This window comes from Cololabis saira, chromosome 17 (genome assembly GCF_033807715.1).
Source record: "Cololabis saira isolate AMF1-May2022 chromosome 17, fColSai1.1, whole genome shotgun sequence".
Lineage (NCBI taxonomy): Eukaryota > Metazoa > Chordata > Actinopteri > Beloniformes > Belonidae > Cololabis > Cololabis saira.
Genome location: NC_084603.1, coordinates 18,926,850 through 18,940,275, shown reverse-complemented (window position 1 = coordinate 18,940,275; position 13,426 = coordinate 18,926,850). Strand labels below are relative to the sequence as shown.

General features: G+C 41.4%; 1 protein-coding gene across 1 annotated transcript; it reads left to right on the top strand.

Moving 5' to 3' along the window:
* Positions 1-3,049: 3,049 nt before the first annotated feature.
* On the top strand, positions 3,050-5,316 carry LOC133463449 (E3 ubiquitin-protein ligase TRIM21-like). The gene is made up of 2 exons (XM_061744998.1): positions 3,050-3,179; positions 3,521-5,316. The coding sequence occupies exon 2, from the start codon at positions 3,530-3,532 to the stop codon at positions 5,177-5,179; it is 1,650 nt and encodes a 549-aa protein (XP_061600982.1). The 5' UTR covers positions 3,050-3,179; positions 3,521-3,529; the 3' UTR covers positions 5,180-5,316.
* The last annotated feature ends 8,110 nt before the right edge of the window (positions 5,317-13,426 follow it).

The window sequence follows — 13,426 nt, the reverse complement described above, 5'->3', positions numbered from 1 at the left end:
TTAAAAAAATAAATAAAAAACCAGACAAAAAATAACAATGGTTATAAATAACAAAAGACAATGGTTAATAAATACAGTGAATACATGAAATAGCAGCTACATTTTTGACAAATGGTCAACTCAATTAGTGAGTCATGTCAGTCCAAAGAGCTTCTGAAAGAGCCAAACTAAAGAACGGTGTTAAGAAGTCATCTGGGAAACACCCGTATCTTAGGGTTCCTTCTTAGTTGAAACCTTCTTTGAACCTCTCTTAAATCCTTAAGAGAGGTTGGATCTGGGAAACCCGGCCAGTGACTGTTTCATTACTTAAAGAGTGAGGACAGTTTGTAGTACAAACTCACAACACGTGGCTTGTCTTTCCCCGCGTAGTGCTCGTGGAGAATCTCCAGTGCTCTTCTTCCATTACGTTTGGTGTCTCTCATCACCAAAGACAAACTCTTGTTGTCTAGACATTGCACCCGCTCTGCATATGCTTAATTCTTTGCTTCATCTTCATTGAGAGCTTCTTCGTTATCCTCAGCGATATCCGGATCCTCCAAGATGACATCTCTCCATTCATGTGCGCGAGAAACCTAGTTTCCCAGAGTTCATAACTTTTTTCATCACCGTCGAATAAAAGTCTCAACCACCTATGGCCTGCATGACTGGGCCCATAACCTGTAGCGTTAGACATTCCTGCAGTAGTCTATTGCGTTTTAGCAATCACCAGAGATGGTTAAAAGAATTAACTTCACGGACAAAGTTTCACACACGTCTTCTCTCTTGGTTGGGAACTCTCTCTCTCTGACTGTTTATTCTTGCGCATGTCATGATGTCATCCCACTATGCACTTAGTTAGCCCAACATGGCTTTGTAACTGGTATATTATTAAATATACTTAACACTTGTCCCCTGATTCATAATAACAATATTTAACCTTAAATAAGAGCTCCTCAACCTCTGTTGTAGAAAGAACATCAAACTCAGCCTGAAGAGAGAGACGATCTTTATAAATGTCAGGGGATGGGGAGGAAGCATCATCAAGCTGGGAAATTCATGACCTCATTTCCTTTCATTTTCTTTTACTTTCTTTGTTTTCATAGCTGCTGTATGAAATAATTTCACCTCTAACGTATGCTTTTAAAATCTCCCAAAGAAGGGAGGCTGAGATCCCTGGAGTACCGTTGGTAATAAGAAAAAGATCAATTTGATTAGTAACAAACTTGTCCTCACTGGATAGTAAGTGCGTATTGAGATGCCAAGGCAGGGGGAGATGCCCGTTCGTTTTCCTGTGTGCACAACTCCAGTTTGGTCACCCCCCCAGCTTACCAAACAAACCGTTTTCAAGCTGTAGCTCCAGGACAGACACCAGACTTCAAGGCTTGGGTCGGAGAGTGAGATAAGCACGGACAAGCACGGACAAGCAGGGACAAATCAGCCAGGCTGAGGGAGTCCATCAGCAGCTTGTAGTAAATTCAGTTGGGCCACACCTTCAGCCCCTCCGACACACCTACCAGCCGTACGTTGTTGCTCCTGGCTCTGACCTCCAGTTCCTCACATTTAGCCGTCAGCAACATTTCAAAATCAACAGATCACAGACAGCAGTTCACTGAGGTCATCAAAAAAGTCTGCAAAGTATTTGGGGTCCTGTAAACATTCAGAAACAGGACTCTGGATGAGGCCTGCAGCTGTACAACCCCGTATTAAAAAGACTGAAACCTTCAAGGTGTTAACTCTTGACATTGAAATGATTAATTGGATAAGTCTGCAACCCCTCAGGTCCCCCGGCCCTGCCTGTGATACGTCCTCCCTGTTTCAGGAGACAGGATTTACTCTTTGGTTTTGCACAGAGACAGTTCCAGGGAGGATTATCACTCCATGATTTGTTATAATGCACAGACTTGTCTGTGTTATCTGTGCTCCTTAGCTGTGTGTTAGCTTGCTCTTAATGTCCAGAATCTATCACAGGTAAGTTCACATGGAAAGAAGGAAAAATCTGGGAAGAATCAGCATAAAATCAATAACATAAGCAAATCAAGCAGAGAGCTAGCAGAGGAAGTGTCTGAACTGTAAAGCAGCAGGAATGAGGAGGAATATAGTTTTATTGTCCGTACCCCCCAGCCCTGATCTGAACTTTGAACAAGTTCCTGTTAATTTAAGATAAAAGATGGTGCAAAGGTGAATGTTTGAACAACGAGCTGCAGCCGAAGCTTCACTCTGTCTTATTCATCACATCAACTCTGCTGTTCGACAATAATCCTGTAAATCAGAGGAAGGAACCAGAGCAGAGGGAGGAAGGAGGAAAGTTCAAGTGTGACGGAGCAGAAATCCAGTCCAGAAGATTCCTGTTCGTCTCTGACAGAAGGTCCAAGCGACTCCATCAGGTTTTCCTCCACAACACAGCAGAGTCTCTGAAACACTGGTGAGTCCAGCTCATCACATTTCCTGCTTCAAAAGCCTCCACCAACACGACTCTTCACTTCCACTCCTTCATGTCAGCATCATTCAACACACTGACTCTCTTCACTATGGAAACATGCTCATTTTCCACAATTATTCCATTCCATTCAGGAGCTTCAGATGTATGAAAATCTCTTTTTTTCTGGTTCATATCTCAGCTTTAGACATAGAACACAAATCTTTTTGATGAAATTACTACCTGGACGCTGCGCAGCTACAGTTTATAGTCAGAGATGGTTCAAGATCTTAAATCTGTTGACCTGACCCAGCTTCTGGATGATGATACATGATGTTTAGTTCTTGCTGACACTTTTGAATTACTAAAATACAACCAGAAACCTTCCTGATTAGATCCTGAAAACATCCATGAAGAGTTGAGATTCCAGCACAAACAGAGATGTCGAACAGCTGAAGGTGAAGAGTTTAGTGTTTATCTACAAAAAGTGACTGATGTGAGTTAGTAAAAAGTTTTCAGGTGGCAACGACAGATAAAATCAGGTAAAACAGGCATAATGAAAGTCACGTGACAGTAATCAGGTGGAAAGAGCAGAGCTGTAGGAGGAGCAGCAGAACTGGAAATACAGAACAACTTCAACGTCGTAGGGTTGAGTGAATCAGAAGGTTTGTCAGAGCGACAGAAGAGCTGCAGCAGAGACTAAACCTGTCTGATTCTGGGTTTCTGAGTAAATTCAGACTTCAGAGTTTGTTCTCAACAACTCAGCAAAGTCTCTGAAACACTGGTGAGTACAGAAGAAAACATTTACTGTGTTTCTGTCAGCGGGACGACAGAACTTCAACTCTGTTTACTAAATATTATTCTGGAAAACTCAAACTGACTCTGGTCAAAGAACAGGAACGTTTAGAGGAAAATGATTCACATGAAATAGTTCATTATTCTGGAGTCGTGACATTAATAATCTAAACTTGTGTTGATGAAACGTTCCTCCTTTTACTGTCAGACGGGTGTTGTCTCTGAGGATTCATGACATTCTTTGTTCTGTTTCCTTCTCTCTTGTTGTTTTTTTCTTCTTCATTTCCTTATTGCAGGTTTGATGTTTCACACTTTCACTTTTGTTTCCAGAGAACCAACATGTCTGCTGGCAGCAACCTGAGATCTGCAGATCAGTTCCTGTGCTCCATCTGTCTGGATGTGTTCACTGATCCAGTCACCACACCATGTGGACACAACTTCTGTAAAACCTGCATCACTCATCACTGGGATGATAATGTTCTCTACAAGTGTCCCATATGTCAGGAGACCTTCAACACCAGACCTCAGCTGGAAGTCAACACCTTCATCAGAGAGATGGTTTCTGAGTTCAGACGTGAAGCTCAACAGAAATCCAGCAGCAGCAGCTCAGAGCAACAAGCTGCAGAACCAGGAGAAGTTCCCTGTGACGTCTGCACTGGAACCAGACTGAAGGCCCTGAAGTCCTGCCTGGTGTGTCTGCTGTCCTACTGTGAGACTCACCTGGAGCCTCACCTGACAGCTTCACGTCTGAAAAGACATCAGCTGGTGGAGCCTGTGGAGAACCTGGAGGACAGGATTTGTACGAAGCACGATAAACCTCTGGAGCTGTTCTGTAAGACCGACCAGACATGTGTCTGCACGCTCTGCTCTGTTTTAGACCACAAGACTCATGAGTTTGTTCCTCTGAGAGAAGAATATGAAGGAAAGAAGGCAGATCTGGAGAAGACAGAGGCTGAGATTCAGCAGATGATCCAGAAGAGACGACTGAAGATTCAGGAGTTCAAAGAGTCTCTGAAGATCAGTAACGATGCTGCAGACAGAGAGAAAGCAGAAGGTGTTCAGGTCTTCACTGATCTGAAGGAGTCTGTTGAGAGACGTCTGAAGGAGTTCATGAAGGAGATGGAAGACAAACAGAAAACTGCAGAGAAACAGGCTGAAGACTTCATCAAAGATCTGGAACAGGAAATCTGTGAGCTGAAGAAGAGGAGCTCTGAGGTGGAGCAGCTCTCACGCTCTGAAGATCACCTGCACCTCCTCCAAAGATTCTCTTCCCTGGAAGATGCTCCACCCACCAAGAACTGGACAGAGGTCAGAGTCCATCCACCTTCATATGAGGGGACTGTGGTGAGAGCTGTGGACCAGCTGGAGAAGAACCTCAGAGAAGAACCTCAGATGAAGAAGCTGTTTGAAGCTGAGCTCAGGAGGATCCAGCAGTTTGAAGCGGATGTGACTCTTGATCCTGTTACAGCAAATCCCTGGCTCGTCCTGTCTGATGATGGAAAACAAGTGTATGATGGTGATGTGGAGAATAATCTTCCAGATAATCCAGAGAGATTCTCTATGTATTCAAATGTTTTAGGAAAACAGAGTTTCTCTTCAGGCAGATTTTACTTTGAGGTTCAGGTTAAAGGAAAGACTGACTGGACTTTAGGAGTGGCCGAAGAGTCGATCAACAGGAAGGGGAAAATCCCTCTGAGTCCTCAGGATGGTTACTGGACTGTTTGGATGAGAAATGGAAATGAGTACAAATGTCTTGATGATCCTCGAGTCCGTCTCCATCTCAGTTCTCCTCCTGAGAAGTTGGGGGTGTTTGTGGATTATGAGGAGGGTCTGGTCTCCTTTCATGATGTAGATGCTGCAGCACTTATCTACTCCTTTACTGGCTGCTCCTTCAGGGAGAAACTCCACCCGTTCTTCAGTCCTGGTCTCAATCATGGAGGTAAAAACTCTGCTCCCCTGATCATCTGCCCTGTCAATCAAACTGTCTGATCTTTGATGTAATGAATCTTCATCAACTCTGAATGTTCATTGTGTGTGTGTGTGTGTGTGTGTGTGTGTGTGTGTGTGTGTGTGTGTGTGTGTGTGTGTGTGTGTGTGTGTGTGTGTGTGTGTGTGTGTGTGTGTGTGTGTGTGGTGTGTGTGTGTGTGTGTGATAAATACAGATAAATGCAGGAATGATATGGTAAATATGATATATGTTAATCTTTTAAACTGTTTTAATTTCTTATCATTAACCTGTTTTCCCCCATTAAAAGAAAAAGGTTTTGTGCATTTTTTTTCAGAAAGTTTCAGAAAGATTTGAGAGGTTGTTTTCAAACAATATTACATTTTTAAAACACTGTACTATGACTGAGAAAATTTACTTTTTTTACAATTTAATTTATTTATTTCATAATAATAGAGACTGCATCCTTCATCTCAGAGCACAGAGGAAACATGGGTCCAGTTGCCATGACAGCCATGGTGTCACACGCAGGTGCTCAAGAGACTTGACTCATCATGGCGTGATAGGAGGACCATTCTCCAAGTGTTACTGGCACAGGATGAAGGACAGCAGTTTTACAAAAGAAGGCTGAAACTTGTTAAATAAGTACATTTTCTGGGGTCCGAATCATCGAGGCCCTGTCCCAATACTCCCCCTACCCCTCGTTTTCATCCCTTCCCCTAAATTTTGCGCGTTCCCGTGAGGATAGTGGTGTCCCAATTCCTCTTTTCACCTAGGGGGAGTGGAGAAAACGAGGGCGAGTGGCTATGAATTGTCCCTGCAGAGCGAGGGATTTCAGATGCTGACTCGCTGACCTAGGGGACCAAAAAATCCCAGAATGCTTTTCGTCGTCATTCGCGGACTGAATCAAAAAAAAAAACATGGCGGACATTTCTTATTTTTTAGTGAATAAAATCAATATTTTGAGTTAGTTTCTGCATAAAAATGCATTTTGATTACATTTCTAGCGAGAAATATATATTTTACTTTGATAATATTCACTCAGTGAATGTACACAATCACTTTTTTTCCCGTTGTTCACGAAGATCGCGCCGGAATACAGGCTGTTAGGTTACGGCGTAGGCTCTGCGTCGATTTGACTCGCCAACCGAGGGCAAACATCATTTGCAGACTCGTCTCAGATTGTGACCGAGGGAGCAAGCATTTTTTTACGAGAAATAGAGAGAAATAATCCTGTGACTTGTCAGATTTGTTTTGGATGTTTCTGATATCATAGTTTTCAGAAACCACAAAGCTGTTATCTGGGTAATTTACACACTTTCAGATAAAGCTGAAGTGAAGATAGCGGAGCTGATTTATGGTTCTGCGTTAAAAATCGACGCAGAGCCTACGGCGTAGGTTACGCGGCGACGCGCGCCGTACGCCGTACCCTACGCCGTATCCTACGCCGTACCCTACGCCGTACCCTACGTCGTACCCTACGCCGTACCCTACGCCGTAGGCTCTGCGCCGATTTAACGCAGAACCATAAATCAGCTCCGGAGCCGGCAGACAGGCAGAAATCCCAAAATTTTCAGAGCAAATTTCTTAACAGTTGTTATTTGGATAAACTGAGCCCAGGTTGGGGATCTTAACGGTTACTTTTACGCCTGAAAAAATATTAAAACGTAATAAAGTGCCATATTAACAGCACTACAGCTGAAATTAAAACAGCTTTTGGCTCTCAGCTTCCTGATTAGGGGTAGGGATGAAAACGAGGGGTAGGGGGAGTATTGGGACAGGCCCCTGGGAAGATTTCAAGTGCCCTAAAATCTGTCCCTTCTTTTTTAGGGGTAGTGAAGAAAAGAAGGGCGAGTGAAAGAAAGTAGGGGGAGTATTGGGATTGGGCCTGAGTGTTTGCTCTGCCTTTCAGAGGCTTAATATAGCCATAAGTTAGGAATGATTTGAAGCTACCACAGAAAATGAATGTTGCACAACTACATGTTCATTATAAAGAGGAAGGAGCGAGTCAGCGGTGGTGTTACAACACTAACTGTCCCACTAGAAAACTGAGTTCACATAAAATCTGACCCGATAATGTCCTTACTTCACATTTTTCAACTTGACTTCACTTTTCACCCTTAACTTGGTTACGTTTAGACTTGATTAAAGACAAGGTTGGGGTCATATACTAACTAAAAAAAAAATGTTGAGGGAGAGACACGTTGCAACCTATCATCACCTGGCATGATGATAGGTTGTTATAAAAGAAAGACAGAACCTTTACTTTAAATTCAATCAGTATGTTGCCACACACACGAGAAAGAAGTTCCCTCTACATTCCTGGCAGCTACATAACCCTCACATTTCCTCAATTGGCCTATCTGATTCTATGACGTGGATTTTCTTGTGCTCGGCAAGTTGTACAACCTCCTGCTATGTAACTACATCCAATCTTGGTATTTGTATCCGGACTCATTTTAAAAGCCAGCAAACATGATGACAGGGGACGCATCAGTGAGCATCTTTCGAGGGACCATTGATGTTCGGTTATACGTACAAGAATGAGCATTCTTTAAAAGCAAGCCCCTCAGCCCCATTTCTTTAAAGTAAGTAAGTAAGTAAGTAAGTAAAGTTTATTTATAGAGCACCTTTCACAGACATTGACAGTCACAAAGTGCTTTAACAAGAACAAAATAAAACAAGTCAATTATGATCAATAAAACAATTCAGGAACCAATATTTCTAATAAAATAAGACAACAAATAGAATAGACAATATGGAGTTAACAATTAACACACAACAATTAATCATTCCAGCTGTGGAAAAGCCTTTCTAAAAAGATGAGTTTTTAGCAGTCGTTTAAAAATGTCCACAGAATCAACTGTTCTTAAGTGGAAGGGGAGCTCGTTCCATACCCTGGGGGCAAAACATGCAAATGCTCGATCACCTTTGGTTATTAACTTTGTCCGAGGGACAACCAACATTTTAGCTTACCTGTACAAAGTAGTAGACCACTGATGATGAGGATGAAGAAAGTTGTGGTCAGACAGATGAGTTCCCAGTGCACCAGGAGACAAAGGAGCCAGGAGCAAAAGGACTGAAGAATGGCTTAATCTATTATGAAAATGCCCTTTATGACCAGAGATACCAAAACATAATATTCTTCCATACTTATTAGAGCACTTTAATGAGACTCATAATAAATTCAGTTGACTTCAGTTGAATTCATTTCAGCTGAATAATACTTTATGGAAATTATGTAGATATTAAATGTAACAGATTAAACAGTACTCTGCATCAAACATATATTTAAATATTAATTTCCCCAAATGTTAAAGCACAAGCCCCATTTACACAACCACTTCTGTGGTGCCTTTATCCTGATTCGCTGTGCTATGGGAAACAAATGGTGGCAAGAGGGTGTTACATTTTATTACGTTCTGTTCCACCTTGGCAGGAAGTAACAGAGCAGTAATGGTGAACAAAGAGTGTTGTGTAACAGCAAAGCAGAGAGGAGTTACACTGGAGCAAAGATGGCTGCAAACTGCAGAGGATGAAATCAGCGCATCACAGTGATGGAAAGAGACAGCCTAGTGTCGAAAGGCCTAGCTAAAACAGCTATCTTAGTGACAAGCAAGTTAAAGATGCAGATGGCAGAAAACCTTACCTGATTTCCAACCATAGTGGTTGAAGAGGCAGAGACCAGTTGGACTGGTTGTATTACAAATTTGACTAGCTACCCATGAGAACCATCAGGAGGAGCTACCATTTTCTGAAGCTGACCCAAGGTTTCCCTCATGCAGCAACGAAAACACCACAAACTCCTACGGTGACTGTGAAACTGAGGCCAGCACTGCTGTGTTTGTCTCACTGGAGCACCCACATAGAAACGTTATTCGTTGTTAGAACTTATGCAACATCAACTGAATAAAGCAGTCAGTGATCATAGGCATCAGAGTCTTGTTGGTCGCTTTGGATGAGGAACTTGACCATCTTCAGAAAGCAGAATCCAGTTGTGCTTTGTGAAAAAAAAAAAAAAAACCTTGTGGGATCACTGTGAATGCACATCTTGAGTGTGTCTTTGCATAACATCTGTCTGAAAGTGGCTATAGTTACTTCATTCCAGGATCAAAGTTAAGAAAATATACTGTTGCAAAGTGGTTGACCACTTTTCCAATTGGTGTAGTGTCAAAGAAAACCATTGAAGCTTGTATTATGTTGTCAAGCAGGATACGAGATGCAGAAAGCGAGGCATCAGCCAGGAGCAGAGTGCCAAAGAAAACAAAGAAGCCTGCAATAAAAGCAAATTGTTCAGAATACAGAAGTACACTTAGATGAACTGAATTTAATTTTCTACAGGAGCATATATTCTTTCAGTGGAAAAGACTGAGCTGCCCTTTCATTATATACAAAAAAATACTACTTTTGTCAAATTCTCAGTTAAATTTTTAAAGTAACACTTAACAACATTTGAGGTCTGATGTAGAGAAATAACTAGAGTAAATTTGCTACAACATAAACATCTCAGCAGCCAATATTTCAAGTGGCAGAATATGCATCCTTTCTTTCATATCCTTGATTTATGAGTGAAGAAAAAGCTTAACCTCCAAGAGCAAAGAATTCCTGTAAAAGAAAAAAAAAATCTGATGGACTTTAAATTAAGTCTGTGATTGTTTTGCCATTAGTAACCATGGTAACAGTGTACTGTATAATTTCTTCTTCAATCAACTATGTTAGTTATTAATTGGATTAGCAAGCTGCAAGAGGTGATATGACAGTCCTGTGAGATGCTTTTACAAATCCATTTTACTGCTACTCTTCCATTTTATGGTTTCATGGTTGAACATTTCCACCTTTCAACAAATATTAGCTCATAGGAGATATTTTCAGGTTCTCACTTTATTATAGAGAGAATATAACTTTGACATCATCCAGTCTTCACCTTGTCCTTGAGTATTCCACTTGGTCTTGGACTTTATCAAAGAGATGCATCCCAACGTGACAGTCCCCAGCAGACAAACGGTCATCTAGATAGATATAAGCCTGACTGTAAGCTGCTCTGGCCAAAGTCACACGTTGCTTCTGACCCCCCGAAAAGTTGATCCCCTACAGACCAAAGGTACCCCAAGATTTCATGTAATCTGCTATATGTCTCAGTGTGCAAGGTGAAAAGAATCTGAAGAGCTTCACCAGCCTTCACTCTGTCTTGGCTTTTCTGTGAGCTCACTGTTCAAGTTATTCCATCTACAATTCTGAAAGGCCTGCTCTGTGAACAAACACACAGCACAAAATCTTTGTGCTGAACAGTTTCAGAGCTTTCACAGCTTTTTTTTATGATGTGTCTCACACATCACTTACACTGGAAGGTTGGGGGTTTGATCCTTGCTTTGCTAATGCAACAGCGTCCTTGGCAAAACACAATATGTTCCTAACCCATTCACCATTGAATCCTTTCTATATACCCAGAGCCGGATTAAATAAATGGACTACACTAGGCAGACTGTGATTTTTGGGCCCTCCTCCATCGATGTTATTAGGGCCCGAGCACTTGCAGTGCGAAGGCCCTATTGTATCTGTAGGAATTTTTCTTTCTTTCTTTCTTTCTTTCTTTCTTTCTTTCTTTCTTTCTTTCTTTCTTTCTTTCTTTCTTTCTTTCTTTCTTTCTTTCTTTCTTTCTTTCTTTCTTTCTTTCTTTCTTTCTTTCTTTCTTTTTCTTCTGACGAAAGGAGGGCCTTTTTGCCCCCCTAAACGTCCCCAAAAAGTCACCAAATTTTGAATGCAAGTCAGGCCTGGCGAAAAATTTGATATTTAATGGTTTGCATTAATGGGCGTGGCAAAATGGCTCAACAGCGCCCCCTTGAAAACTTTGTGCCTCAAGCCCCACAATATGGTTTGTCGTACATGCACGAAAATCGGTACACACCTGTATCATGGCACAACTTAAACAAAAGTCTCTTGGGGTCATGCCCGAAACCGAACAGGATGTCGGCCATTTTGAATTAAACGTGTCATTTTGGCGAAATGTATGCCATTCCTTTGGCAGTTAATTCAGCCCGAACCGTAACGTGCACCCAGGTGTGTTATACATAAAAATGTGCGTCTCCATCGTGCGACACCACGCATTACTTTTCTCTTTCAAAAGCGTTACCGTGGAGACGCTAGACGCAAAAAAGCGCGGCCACCCTTCATCTGATTGGTTCAGACAGAAAAAACTTTGAGCCTCAAGCCCCATAATACGGTTTCACGTACATGAACGAAAATCGGTACACACCTGTATCATGTCGCAACTAAAAGAAAAGTCTCTTGGCGCCATGGCCGAAACCGAACAGGAAGTCGGCCATTTTGAACATTCTGAATTAATCGCGTAATTTTGGAGCAATATATTCCATTCCTTCGAGACTTAATTCAGCTTGAACCGTATCGTGAACCCAGATGTGTTATACATCAAAATGTGCGTCTCCATCCTGCGACTACACGCATTACTTTTCTCTTTCAAAAGTGTTACCGTGGCGACGCTAGACGCCAACAAGCGCACCCCCCCTTCATCTGATTGGTCCATATTTGATAGTTCCCCAAAAGTCACCAAATTTGGCATGCAAGCCAGGCCTGGTGATAAATTTGATATTTCATGGTTTGCATTAATGGGCGTGGCAAAATGGCTCAACAGCGCCCCCCGGAAAACTTTGTGACTCAAGCCCCACAATACGGTTTGACGTACATGCACGAGAATCGCTACACACCTGTATCATGGCACAACTTAACAAAAGTCTCTTGGAGCCATGGCCGAAACCGAACAGGATGTCGGCCATTTTGAATAAATTGTGTCATTTTGGCGAAATTTATGCCATTTCTTCGGCAGTTAATTCAGCCCGAACCGTAACGTGCACCCAAGTGTGTTATACATCAAAATGTGCGTCTACATCCTGCGACACAACGCATTACTTTTCTCTTTCAAAAGTGTTACCGTGGCGATGCTAAACGCCAAAAGGCGCGCCCCCCCTTCATGTGATTGGTCCATATTTGATAGTTCTCCAAATTTTGCATGCAAGCCAGACTTGGGGATAAATTTGATATTTCATGGTTTGCATTAATGGGCGTGGCCTAACGGCTCAACAGCGCCCCCTAGAATACTTTTATCTGCCATAACTTTTGAATGGTTTGACATAGGAAGTTGTGGGTGGTGTCATGGGACTCTTTAATGAGTCCTTAAGCTTCGTTGGCCTTAATTAGCCCCGCCCCTTCTTCTGATTGGTTGTCCCGATTTTCTGCTATAACTTTGGAATGGTTTGACATAGAGAGTCCAGGGTGGTGTCATCAGATTCTGTATGGAGTCCTTGACCTTCATTGGCCTGAATTAGCCCCGCCCCTTCTTCTGATTGGTTGTCCCTTTTTTCTGCTATATCTTTTCAATGGTTTGACATAGGAAGTTGTGGGTGGTGTCTTTTCTGATATGCTTATGGGGGGCGGTGGCCGTGAGTGCGAGGGCCCGTTCATCGCTGCTTGCAGCTTTAATTTATAATATTTTCATAACATGTTTATAACACAAAGTGGGGGGGTCTTTTCAGTTATTTACTAAATTATAATATTTTCATAACATGTTTATAACACAAAGGGGGGGGGGGTCTTTTCAGTTATTCACTAATTTATAATATTTTCATAACATGCTTATAACACAAAGGGGGGGTCTTTTCAGTTATTGACTAATTTATAATATTTTCATAACATGCTTATAACACAAAGGGGGGGTCTTTTCAGTTATTCACTAATTTATAATATTTTCATAACATGTTTATAACACAAAGGGGGGGGTCTTTTCAGTTATTCACTAATTTATAATACTTTCATAACATGTTTATAACACAAAGGGGGGGTCTTTTCAATTATTTACTAATTTATAATATTTTCATAACATGTTTATAACACAAAGGGGGGGGGGGGTCTTTTCAGTTATTCACTAATTTATAATATTTTCATAACATGCTTATAACACAAAGGGGAGGTCTTTTCAGTTATTCACTAATTTATAATATTTTCATAACATGTTTATAACACAAAGGGGGGGGTCTTTTCAGTTATTTACTAATTTATAATATTTTCATAACATGTTTATAACACAAAGGGGGGGGGGGGTCTTTTCAATTATTTACTAATTTATAATATTTTCATAACATGTTTATAACACAAAGGGGGGGGGGTCTTTTCAGGTATTCACTAATTTATAATATTTTCATAACATGTTTATAACACAAAGGGGGGGGGTCTTTTCAATTATTTACTAATTTATAATATTTTCATAACATGTTTATAAC

What these genes read in the sequence shown, in the direction of transcription:
- LOC133463449 (XM_061744998.1), top strand. Translation starts at nt 3,530, where the DNA reads ATGTCTGCTGGCAGCAACCTGAGATCTGCAGATCAGTTCCTGTGCTCC.